The sequence below is a fragment of the Zootoca vivipara genome, chromosome 1 (assembly GCF_963506605.1).
Source record: "Zootoca vivipara chromosome 1, rZooViv1.1, whole genome shotgun sequence".
In the NCBI taxonomy this organism is placed as follows: domain Eukaryota; kingdom Metazoa; phylum Chordata; class Lepidosauria; order Squamata; family Lacertidae; genus Zootoca; species Zootoca vivipara.
The window spans coordinates 82,269,959-82,283,134 of record NC_083276.1 but is presented as its reverse complement, the minus strand read 5'-3'; the positions used below and the strand labels follow the sequence as shown (position 1 = coordinate 82,283,134).

At 43.7% G+C, this 13,176-nt stretch overlaps 3 protein-coding genes across 3 annotated transcripts; all 3 read left to right on the top strand.

Annotated features, from left to right (window-relative positions):
- The first annotated feature begins 269 nt into the window (after positions 1–269).
- On the top strand, positions 270–1,137 carry LOC118090723 (olfactory receptor 5AR1-like). Its single transcript, XM_035126827.2, is given in 2 exon segments — positions 270–922; positions 924–1,137. Coding segments are annotated over 2 exon segments (867 nt in total).
- A 5,053-nt stretch (positions 1,138–6,190) lies between these two features.
- On the top strand, positions 6,191–7,126 carry LOC118090671 (olfactory receptor 2G3-like). The gene has a single exon (XM_035126695.1). The coding sequence runs from the start codon at positions 6,191–6,193 to the stop codon at positions 7,124–7,126; it is 936 nt and encodes a 311-aa protein (XP_034982586.1).
- A 4,902-nt stretch (positions 7,127–12,028) lies between these two features.
- LOC118089994 (olfactory receptor 9G19-like) lies at positions 12,029–12,790 on the top strand. Its single transcript, XM_035125239.2, has one exon. It carries the CDS (start codon positions 12,029–12,031, stop codon positions 12,788–12,790), a length of 762 nt encoding a protein of 253 aa, XP_034981130.2.
- Positions 12,791–13,176: the final 386 nt, after the last annotated feature.

Sequence of the window (13,176 nt, the reverse complement as noted above, 5' to 3'; positions counted from 1 at the left end):
CCATATAATAAAATAACTGCTTTCTTTTCTTTAGGAAGAAACACCGAAAGTGATAGTTTATGTTCATTTCATAACATTGACTAAGGGGACTTGAAGTGATTGGTGGACCCAGTTGCAGAAGGAGTGCCATATTCTCTGTCCAGCGGGGCAAACTGCCTCTTCTCCCATTCTAATGCTCTACACTACAAAGCATTTCTTCTGACTCAAGTAGTGTCTTCTGTCTTCTCTCTGGATCCAAAGACCCCCCCCCCCATTTGTCTTCAGCCACGATGGCTGAGGGCAATCATACCCAGGTGACGGAGTTCGTTTTCTTGGGCTTCACAGATAATCCACGCCTAGAAATGGCTCTCTTTGTGGTCTTTCTTTTCATCTACCTGGCAGATGTGGTAGGCAATGTGGGCATGATCCTCCTGATCACCGTAGATGAGCAACTCCACACACCCATGTATTTCTTCCTTTGCCACCTCTCCTTCGTGGACCTGGGCTACTCTACTGCCATTGCCCCACGCATGCTGGCTGACTTCTTACGCCAGCGAAAAATTATCTCCTTCTCCAGCTGTGCCACACAGTTTGCCTTTTTTGTAGGCTTTGTGGATGCTGAATGCTATGTCTTGGCTGCCATGGCATATGACCGCTATGTGGCCATCTGCCGTCCTCTCCATTATACCACAGTCATGTCAAAGCAGGTTTGTTTGGTACTGGCTATTGGTTCCTACGTAGCAGGTCTAATAAGCCTGGTGTCCCATACTAGCCTGACTTTCAGCTTAGATTACTGTGGCTCCAATATCATCAATCATTTCTTCTGTGAGATCCCCCCACTCCTTGCATTGTCTTGCTCTGACACCTACATGAGTGAGATCCTCCTCTTCAGCCTCTGTGGCTTCATCGAGTTCAGCACCATCCTTATCATCCTTATCTCCTATCTCCCATCTCACTGGAGTCACCCTCTTTTATGGGACAGTTATGTTTATGTATCTGAGACCAACATCCAGTTACTCATTAGATCAGGACAAATGGGCCTCTGTGTTCTACACGGTTGTGATTCCTATGCTCAATCCTCTAGTATACAGCCTTAGGAACAAAGATGTGAAGGAAGCTTTTAGAAGAGTTGTCAGCAAGAAAGTTTTATCCCAGTAACATCTTCTCTCAGTGCTCTTTCTAGTCACTTCTGCTTGTCTTCTGCCTAGAAAACACAGGTCTGGGCAGTTTTCCACTTGTCCCAGACTTTATAGGCATGGGTCCAAATGATTTTGCCTTTGCCTCCCGCTGTCCTCCAGAAAAACCACTCTTTGGTGCTAAATCTGAACAAACAGTAACCTGTGGAAAACTCAATTGCTGTTTGTTCTGATTCAGCGCTAAATGTTGAGTTTCCCTGGGGGGAAGCGGCAGGGCAGCCTTCAGTGGTGACATGCTAAGTTCAAAACACTACGAGGAGGGAAACATTCAATGTCGTATGCTGCAATATAATATTGTGCAAGATTCTATAGAGGTTTACAGGACACAATAATAGCTATTTTATGATACTAAAGAAAGAGAAGGAAGAAGACTTGTTTCCATTACGAGCTGTGATATTTGTTTCCATGTATGTGGCTCTATGAATATAATGCAAGTTTTGGAATAATTACAATATTTCCCAATATTTTCCACTAAACACACACACACACACACACACAATTATTCTCAAAACAAAAAAGAGTTAATGATAATATTTTACTTTCAAATGTTTTTATTTATGAAAAACGTTATTAGAATTTTTTATCTACCTCAATTTTTCTTGCAGAGCGATGAGGAGCCATACATAAAGCAAACAGTTTAAGAGAGTATTATATTGATTCACATTTTTCTGTACCCAAAGAGTTGGAGTCTGAGAAAATTAATTACAGTTATGTCTCGTTGGTATTCATGGAACTGAAGATGGTCATAACAAAGCTTTCACATTTATTTTAGTGGGACTAAGTGTGATTAACTTGGTCTGGAGCCAACAAAAATGTCTGAAGAATTTTTATGGTTTCCTTTCATTCGTCAAAATATATTAGGGACTATGTCAGGACAGAAAAAAGAACTATAAAAAACACTCCAGAAAAATTACATCAAGAGGTGAGCTAATAGCTCAATCCTTTGCTATGCAGAAGTAAGTCTCATCGAGCTCAATGAGACTTTCAGGTATGTGTGTAGGATTGAAGCCTTAGTAATCATTTAAGTTCTACTTACTACATTACACTCACTAAAAGTTTTTGGGTTTATTTCCCAAGCTACTTATGGGAGATCTACCGGTATGTGACTCTGGGTTATGTGAGGCTTGCATCAAAAATGGAGGGTAGCCCAGTGGTGGGAAATGGTGCTAAAAATGCATAGTAAAGTTATATGTTCTGCATCCTCATAAAGATGCAGCATAACAACAGTCACTGAGATAAAGGTACGGCTGCTTCTCAAAAGACCAATTCTACACACATTCCTGATGATTTGTGCTCATGATGCTCTCAAGACAGTCATACACAATCCTGCTTTCAATACTGTTTGCTCCTGCAAATGTTTTGAGGTGGTCATTTCATGGACTGTGGCTGGATGAAAGATGACAAAGTGCTGGGGTAGCATCAGGTCGTTGGGTAGAGGGTGAACAACTAAAATGATGTCTATAGTTGCCTACATAGTGTGGATCCCAGTGGCAATACATTGAAGATTCTTAGGATTCTGTCCTGTAATTGTGCATTACTGAATAAAGTCTGCCTGATTTGGAATTTGGTGTGGGCCTCCATACTTGAACCCCTCAAGGGGAATTTTCCCCAGAGTAGCCAATATGGTGCTCTCCAGATATTGTTGACTCCAGTCCCAGCCAATATGGCCAATGGTCAGGGATGATGGGAGTTGTAGTCCAACAACATCTGGAGGGCACCACATTAGTTACCATTGGTGACAGAAAGATGCTCATAGCTATAAGACTAGCCAAGCCTGATCCTCAAACAACCCCTGCTCCACAAAGAGGCCTACTACTAAATATAGTGGCCATGTGTACTAATTTACAGAGGGCATTCCTATATTTGAAGTCAGAAGGCAACCCTCAGAAGGCCTGAGACCTCTGAACTGGCCTGAGACCACCAGGTATAGGCCGGTATATAAATTCAATCAATCAATCAATACTATTTGATGGAGTCTTCTATTTGAATGGTTCCCCAACCCAAGCCCATTTTAAGATGAGAGAAAATAAGAGAGAAAAGGGGCTTGAAATTGCCCAAGATCCTTAGCACCTGGGCAGCAGAATGAGTGCGCACTCAAGTCACCTGGCACACAGCTTCTCTAAGTTGACATGTATTTCTATTTAAACTATTGTTGCACGTCAAGGCCCAAAACACATGGACACTGATATTTTAGGTTAATCGGCAAAAAGAAGGCCACGACTTTTACCGGTTACAGAATGTGAGTGGTATTGGCTTTAGGCATTGGACCCGAACCGACTATATCTGACCTTTGTCCACCATGCAGGAAGTCTCACAAGGGTTAACCACCTGTAGGGGGAGCCCTGCTAATGTACACCAACTAGGAGCTCCCCCAGGGTAACCGGAAAGATCATGTCATGGCCCTAGCCACTACCCAGGCTCCGGACAGGAACCACGACCCCTGGATTCCTTTAACAGAATACCCTTAAAGGGGAGGGGTAGGTGATGGTCACAACCTCCCCTCCCAAAAACCAAGCTTTTCCAATACCTAACCGCCTAACCTTACAAAGTTGTGATGATTTGCTACAAGGTAGGTGAAAACCAAGTGGCTGATGCCAATCTGCCAAGTGGAAAAACTCCTACCAGGCGACCAACCGAAGTCCATAGCAAGGTCAAGGTGAAGAATGGCAGAAAAAAGGGCAGGAGGGCAGGAGATCCGTGGAAGCCCAGATTAAAGAGGGAGATCTCCTAAGTGCATGGCCGCTTTGATGCGGCAAGCCACATACCCCAGACAGCCAGATTGGCCAGCTGTGGTCATGATGCGCACCAGGGCTCCCTGTGATGCGGGGGCCTAAACACGTCCCCAGCTGAAAGGCGGAAAGCACAAGGCCCATGCGCAACCCTGCCTCTCTCTGAAGAGAAGCGGCTTAAGTATTTCTAAATTTCAGAGAGGAACCCAGGGGGCTTGTTGTCATCATCACTGATCATCACTGACAACTAGACTCATTTGCAAAGAAGCAATTGGAAGCACACTTTTTGGCCCCCAATCTGCTATCACATCTCTACCTGCTGTGCACATGACATCAGGTGTGGGGCAAGTGGATGTGGTTTGGAGAAAATGGCCTGGCAGGCCAAACTGGAACCCCCACCAGGCCTTATTTGGCTCACAACCAGAGGTTCCAAGCCCCCTCTTTTATTGTGTCACAATATTTTGTATGTGTTTGCTGTAACAGACTAATGTGAGGTGACTCTTCAGAGACATCAAATCCCCAGTGCTTCTCCTACTTTTCTATAACCTTTGCTTTCCATCCTGGTTTTTTCTTTCTTTCTCTGCAGTAACATAATGGAGGAGTAAGAAAGGATCCTTGGCAGTAACTTTTCAGCTCAGAGCTTGTTGGGTTGGGTTGTGGGTTTTTGGGGGTTTTTTGTGGGGTGTGTTTCTGGGAAGCAGCAGGGCAATTACAGAACTCCAGGTAATATAACTGCTTCCTAACTGTGTTGCGAAAATGGGGCAAAATGCTAATGCTTTTAGTTTATTTAGTTTGCTCCTTTAATAACAACAGGAAGTCACCAATGTGCACTATGTTTTTTACTGGGAACTAGTTCCGTATACAACAATTTCCAGAAGGATAGCTGTGTTAGGTTTGTTGCAGCACACTAACAAAAAGTCTTGTAGTACCTTAAAACATAGCTGTTAAGTTCTCCCTTTTTTTAAGGGAAATTCCCTTATGCTGAGTAGGCTTCCTCGCGAGAAAAGGGAAAACCTGACAGCTATGCCTTAAAAACTAACATACTGATTACTGCATAAGTATTCATGAAATACAGTCTGGAATTTTGCAGGGCCTGTCCGCTCATCCTTTCCCTTACTAATGAATTCCTGCAGTCAACTGACTTATGGCTAGGACCTAGAAACTTGTGCTGTACCAACACTTTCCTCTGATTTTCAGAGCATCCTATAAATTAACCAGAAAAGAAATTACACTTGAAAATTATCAAAGGGGAGAGAAAAGTTTGAGGTGTGGGGTTGTTGTGCTTGTCTTACTTTCAAGGGGTGTTTGTATGGCTTTCCTTTCTTTCATTGTACAAAGCATCTCTCTAGTGGCTTGCAGCCTTCCCGGGGGGGGGGCTGCTTCCTCAAAATCTCATAATATCTTTGGTTCAGCTTTCCTGTAAGTGCTGGAAGGTGGGGAAGCTGTCCACCATGCTTCTTGGTATCTGAAGAAGTGTGCATGCACACGAAAGCTCATACCAAAATATAAACTTAGTTGGTCTTTAAGGTGCTACTGAAGGAATTTTTTTATTTCACCATGCTTCTGACAGCTATACATTGTTGCTGTTTTTCAAATGAAGTCTCTTCTACTGTTAAAGAAATAGGGGAGGGAATTTTGAAAGATGAAAGAAAGGACTTCCTTTTTTTTTAATAATAAAAAATAACACCAAAATTCTGAGGCTCTTAGTAACCTGATTCCTGGTTTCCTACACTTCTCCATACAGGGAAGACATCATAGAGCAGCTCCTCCCTTGCACTTTTTCAGATTAGGAAGCAGAACATGGAAGCAACAGAGCAGTGGAGAAATATTTAATCGGGGGGTGGGGGGTGGAACCCCATACTTACTGGAAGCATAAAAGCATTCTAAAGTCACCTGCAAATGAGACATAAAAACAGAAGTCTCTTTTGCAGAGAAAGAAAACTGCCAAGAAATTGGAAGAGAGGTCTTGGAACATCAATAATAGTTAAATTTAGCATCCACCCCATCGTTGAAACGCTACTTCCTGGTCTCCATTTAAAACACTATCATTAAGACACAGAGCTGCATTGTGTTTTCTTCTCACGGAAAGGTAAGTCATCATCACCGTCTGTCCCCCGTCCCCCCTGCAGTGGAACATCCATAGAGTACAAGGAAATTTGCAAGGGTTGCCATTCTCATCACTTCAGTGAGCATCAAAGACCCAGAACAATATATGTCACTGGGTGCTGATTCTGCACTTCACTTAATCAGCTGTTTTCCCTTATCCTCCTCACAGATTAAATGTGAATGAAAATGGTTGGCTGCAACAAAACATTTGTGACCGAGTTCATATTTTTGGGGTTCTCCGATCATCCAAGGGTGCAGCTGGTGCTCTTTGTGGTGTTTCTGGCTTGTTACCTGCTCACAGTGTTTGGGAACGTCGTCATCATCTCAGTTGTCAGAGTTTACCCTCGGCTTCATACCCCCATGTACTTCTTCCTTATCAATTTGTCTTTCTTGGACATTTATTATGTCTCCACCAATGTCCCCCAGATGCTGGTGAACCTTGTGACCAGAAGGAAAACTATCTTATTCTGGGGTTGTGCGATCCAGATGTATTTTTCCCTGGCGTTTGGCATGACAGAGTGCTTTCTGCTTGGCGTCATGGCTTATGATCGGTATGTGGCCATCTGTCAGCCTTTGCTTTACACAGCCATCATGAACTGGAAGCTTTGTGCTCTGCTGGCTGCTTTTTGCTGGTGCAGCAGTTTGATGAGCTCCATGATTATTAACATTTTCACCTTACAATTGCCTTTCTGTGGTCCCAACGTCTTGAACCATTATTTCTGTGAGGTGCCAGCAGTGTTGTCTTTGGCTTCCACCGACACTTACCTTGCTGAAATGGTTGTCTTTGTTTTCAGCATCATCATAGTCTTCATTCCCTTCCTGTTAATTATTGTCTCCTACACCTACATATTCTTAGCTGTGCTGCGGATACAAACTGCCCAAGGAAGGGCCAAGGCATTCTCTACCTGCGCATCCCACCTCACTGTCGTCGCCATATTTTATGGGACAGCCATCTTCATGTACATGCGACCAAGGTCAAAGTCCTCACGAGACGGGGACAAAGTGATTGCTTTGTTTTATACCATTATAATGCCCATGCTTAACCCCCTGATATATAGCCTGAGGAACAAGGATGTGAAACATGCTCTGAAGAGACCATTGGTGCTAATAAGATGATGGGGTTTTTCTGACCCCAGAAATAACTTTTTCTTATAAAGCAGCATATAAATCTCACTAATGAATGGTGGACATGTCAATCAGGATTTAAGCCAGGTTCCACCCTGTATGGAGACCTCTGCCAGGAGAGAGACAGGGGAAATGTGTCCCTGTTAATTATCCTTGACCTCTCAGTAGCTTTCAATGCCATCAGCCACTTCTGGAGCGGGTATCTGAGTTAGTTCCACTTTGAAGTGGTTCCAGTCCTGCTTGAATGGTCATTTCTAGAGGGTGATGCTTGGGGAGTGCTCTTCAGCCCCATGGAGCCTTCAAAGTGTGGTTCCTCAGGGTTCAATTTCATCCCCTTTGCTGTTTAACATGAAACCACTGAGTGGGGTTATCCAGAGTTTTGGAGTATGTTGTCAGCAATATGCTGATGACACATAGCTCTACTTCCCCTTTACATCTGCAGGTGTGGCTGGGGATGTGCTGGACCATTGTCTTGCCTTGATAATGGATTGGATGAGAGGCAACAACTGAAGCTCAATTCAGACAAGACTGAGGCACTGTTTCTGGGTGGTTCCCTAGGCTGGATGGATGGGAGGTTGCCTGCTCTGGGGTTACACTTCTTCTGAAGGAGTGGGTTACATAGCTTGGGGGTACTTCTGGACCCTTTGCTATTGCTTGAAGCTCAGGTGGTTTCATTGGCACAGAGTGCCTTTCATCAGCCTATTATGGTGGTCATGAAGGCCCAAGCTAGAGCTGTGAGAGCTGGTCATCAGCATACACAATGACAATGAAGTCCCCTAGGCCTAGACAATAGTCAACAGTTCTAGTCAAGGCTTTTTTTTCCTGCTGAGAATCACTGGAACACAGTTCTAGCACCTCTCAGAGGGGCACCATTGCCATTCTAAGAGAACAAGAGAGTTGTTCATGGTGAGTCCTAGCACCTCTTTTACCAGAAAAATAGCACTGGTTCTAGGGTTCTCCAACACCATGCTGAAGACCACCTTCACTAAATCAGATAGGGACAAGGTGTCAAAGGTAGAGAACAGGTTAAGTTTAGAGAATAGGTTAAGTTTATATAGTTAGATTTTGATGAGGCATTGGATTTTGGAACTGCCAAAGATGATTTGATATGAAATTCAGATGGAGGGGACTGGGGGGGAGTCACATACCACTGATTAATAAAAGTTATGAATTTATATGAAATGTTTTTGTTTGTTTGTTTTGCTTGAAAAATGAATAAATGTTATTATAAAGGTGTCAGCATCCCCAATGTGACTCTGTGACTCACAATCAGGTGCAAGGATGTGAAATATGTTCTGGCGAGACAGCTGATGCCAATGAGATGCCAAAGTTCCTGGACATTTCTCAGAGAACTTTTTGTTATTTATGAGCATATAAATCTCATTTATGAATCACATGCATAAAAAGAAATTTTGATCCAAGGAATCCTTGTCTGTTTCTGGCCAGATGGTTGTCATGATTGATTGATTGATTGATTGATTGACTGACTGACTGACTGGCTTACTCACTTATTTAACTTGCATAGTGCCCTTCATCTGTAGATCTCAGAGAGGTTCACAGCATAAAAATACAAGATAAAAACACAAAATACGTAATAAAAACAAGAACAAAAACAAAGAATAAACAAACAAAACCCTTCCCCCAAGGTCTTGTTAAAGAGGAACGTTTTCACCTGGTGCCTAAAGGTAATGATGGCACCAGTGGAAATTATCTGGGAAAGCATTCCACAATTGGAGAGCTACTGCAGAAAACTTGTGTTGCCACCATCTGGACCCCTCTTGGAGGAGGAGGACAAAGAAGGGCCTCAGAGAATGATTGCAGGGTCCAGTTTGAGTCAAATGGAGAGAGGCCTTGAGGTATTGCAGTCCTGAGCCATTTAAGGTTTTGTGTTGGTCAAAACCAGCACTTTGAATTGGGCCCAGACACTAATTGGCAGCCAGTGTAGTTGGCCCAGGATCAGTGTAATGTGCTCAAACCATCTTGCCCCGGTGAGCAATCTGGCCACCAAAGTTGTGCCAGCTGAAGTTTCTGAACAGTTTTCAGAGGCAGCCCAACATATAACACATTGCAATAATCTAACCTAGAAGTTACCAGAGCACAGACAACAGTAGTTAGCTTATCCCTGTCCAGATAGGGGCATTACTGGTCCACTAGCCAAAGCTGGTGGACAGCACTCCATGCCACTGAAACCACCTGAGCCTCGAGCACCAGCAAAGGATCCAGAAATACCCCCCAAGCTATGTACCTGCTCCTTCAGAAAAAGTGTAATCCCAGAAAGGGCAGGCAACCTCCCATCTATTTGGTCTAAGGAGCCACACACTAGCAGTGCCTCAGGGGGTACAGGAACCCCACTTTGAAGAGCATTCCCCAAGCATCACCCTCTGGAAATGACCATCCGAGTAGGATCGGAACCACTTCATACTAGAGCTGCCCACCCCTAACTCAGACACCTGCTTCAGAAGGATATAATTGTTGAAGGTATCAAAATCCACTGAGAAGTCAAAGAGAATAAACAAGTTCACATTTCCTCCTCTTCAAATGCATGTGTTTGAAAGGATGTGTGAAATGTCATGTATTTAAATTCTGGGTAGCCAACCACAAATACATTTACAGGTCCGTGTGTGTGTGTGTGTGTGTGTGTGTGAGAGAGAGAGAGAGAGAGAGAGAGAGAGAGAGAGAGAGAGAGAGAGAGAGAGAGAGGCTGCAACAGATTGTAATGGATTGCTTTGAAGTCACTTCAGCACCAGATGACACACACACACACACACACACACACACACACACACATGCAAACCACACTAATATATAATGTGCAGAGGAGGGCAACCAAGATGATCAAGGGGCTGGAAACAAAGGTTCAACAAAGGTTGAAGGAACTGGGTGTGTTTAGCCTGGAAAAGAGGAGATTGAGAGGAGATATGGTAGCAATATCTCAAGGGCTGTCACATGGAAGATGGAGCAAGTTTGTTTTCTCCTGCTCTGGAGGGTAGATCTCGAACCAATGGCTTCAAGTTACAAGAAAGGAAATTCCGACTAGACATACAGGAAACCTTTCTGACAGTAAGAGCTATTTGACAGTGGAACAGACTCCCTCAGGAAGTGGTGGACTCTCCTTCCTTTGAGGTCTTTAAGCAGAGGTTGGATGGCCATCTGTCATGGATGCTTTAGCTGAGATTCCTGCATTGCAGGGGGTTGGACTAGATGACCCTTGTTGTCCCTTCCACCTCTACAATTCTACAATTCAATGATCTCAGCTGAAAATTAAAAACTAATGAATATTTGTCAAAGCTCCCAGATAATATGGACTTCTAATGGATCTGCAACCCTTACATTTGCTGCTTTTTCTTGTTGAAATCATAAAGATAAACATAATGTAGGTGCCTCATGCAAGTTAATGAACTCTAGGGAAGACTTATTCCCTCCACAAGGAATATAGTAAGTAAACAAATCTTTACACAACTATCATATAGCAGCCCACCTGAGAGCAACAAACACCAAATGCAACCTTTTAATTGAACCAGACTCTGAAATGCCACCCCACTGACAGCACACTGGGACCACAAGACCTTCAGAAAGAGAGAACCTTCTCCCCACCTGCCCTTGGCAGTCAGGATTATTTCATGAGGGAACAGAAGTACACTGAGATCAGCTTCTTCTGAGAAGATTTATAATGCCATCTTTCCCTTTTTATATTCCAGTTACAACATTTCTAGAATCCCATGCATTATGTATGGAATGATACCTACTTCCTTTCCAATATAACAAGGAAAAGGGGACACAGACACCAGAGCCATTATTTGCAAGCAATAGAAAACCATGTGTTCATAACCCAGCACACCCAAAACTGACTTCCCGTTTTCATGCAACGTCACTTTTCTTTTAATGTCTCCTGGCTTTGAAAGATTTGCAGCATCTGAAAGGAAAATAAGAGCTCTCTCCTTGGATGCGTTTGATGAGGTAAGGAAATTAGGTTTTCAACCATTCATGGTTGTGCTGCCAGAATGATTATGATGACTATGATTTTAGAACTGAAGATGTCTAGATTATGGTTACCAGATTTTTTTCAATGAATCCAGAGACACTTTTTTTTTTTTGAAACTGAGTAGCAACAGGGAGTCAGTAGTTGAGATGGTGAGGCAAAAGACCATGGGCCCAAGCACACATGCATATTGTATAAAGGTCCAAAGCCCTTCTTTCGCACCCTGTGAAACATAAATGTGCAGAGTTTTTAAAAATTGGGCAAAGGTGCACCACTCAGACTCCTGAGCCTTCCCTGATCTCCTTCCCCCTTTGTTTTGACAGATCGGGGGAGGCTCGGGAGTCGCGAGCGGGTGGTCATTGCCCAGGAGGGGCACAAGGCACACAGTTTCTCTGCCAGGCAAGGTACAAAGTCCTTCTTTCGCACCCTGTGAAACATAAATGCCCAGAGTTTTTTTAAACTGGGAACGGCTGGTCTGCTGTGACTCCCGAGCCTCCCCCAATCAGTCAAAACAAAGGGGTAAGGGGGCAGGAGATCTGTACCGCCGGTCATCCCCGGTTCCTCTTGTTTAATTTCAGTAAACAAGTCACCTTTCCCCTTATTTTTAATTGCCCTTGTGAACTCTCTGATTCAGAAAATATTGAGGAAAATGAGCTTTAATAGGACACCATGGGGCCATTCCAAGTGTTAAGTGTCCTATGTCTTTTCAGGTCCTTCAGCAAATGATTGACAGAAGATTCATGGAAGGAGGAAATCACACCACAGTCACTGAATTCATCCTTTTGGGATTCACAACAAATCCCAAACTGCAACTGATACTGTTTGTGGTGTTTCTCATCATTTATATAGCTAGTCTAGCCGGGAACATTGCACTCATTGTTCTAATCTGCAGCAGCTCTCACCTCCAGACACCCATGTATTTCTTCATTGGGAACCTTTCCTTCCTGGATCTGTGGTATTCCTCCGTCTACACGCCAAAGATCTTGGTGAACTGCATCTCTGAAGACAAGAGCATTTCCTTTGGTGGTTGTGCCTCCCAATTCTTCTTCTCAGCTGGCCTTGCCTATAGCGAGTGCTACCTTCTGGCAGCCATGGCCTATGACCGTTATGTGGCCATTGCTAAGCCACTCTCATATGCCACTGCCATGTCCACAAAGCTGTGCACAGCACTGGTGGCCCTCTCTTATCTCGGGGGGTTCATCAATGCCACTGTCCTTACTAGTGAAACCTTCACATTGAGCTTCTGTGATGGCAATGTCATTGATGACTTCTTCTGCGACGTACCTCCTCTGGTGAAGCTTTCCTGTAATGTGTCGGAGAATTACCAGACTATGCTGTACATTCTCCTGACTTTTAACATCATTGCCCCTTCAGCCTTCATCCTTGCCTCTTACGCCTTTATACTAGTGGCCATCTTGAGAATCCACTCCACTGATGGTAGGCGCAAAGCCTTCTCCACATGTGCCTCCCACCTGACAGCTGTCACCTTATACTATGGCTCCATCCTCTTCATTTACTCACGCCCCAGTTCCAGCTATGCCATTGGGAGTGAAAAATGGGCTTCCACATTCTACACAGTAGTCTTTCCCATGCTGAACCCCCTCATTTACAGCTTAAGGAACAAGGATGTGAAAAAGGCTGTGAAGAAGTTCATGGCAAGGAGGACAGAGTTCTAAATTAAGAAGATTGTAAAGATAACTTGATAGATCAGAAATAAGTGTGTAAGCTAGCTTTGTAATACACATCTGAATGCTATTATCATCATAACTTCTAAAGTTCAAAAGTCTAATTTGAGGCACTGTATTGAAGAAGAAGAAGGAGAGGAGGAGGAGGAGGAAGAGGAGGAGGAGGAGGAGATTGGATTTGATATCCTGCTTTATCACTACCCTAAGGAGTCACGAAATTAAAAGACGTCTGCTTCTTGGGAGAAAAGCAATGACAAACCTAGACAGCATCTTAAAAAGCAGAGACATCACCTTGCCGACAAAGGTCCGTATAGTTAAAGCTATGGTTTTCCCAGTAGTGATGTATGGAAGTGAGAGCTGGACCATAAAGAAGGCTG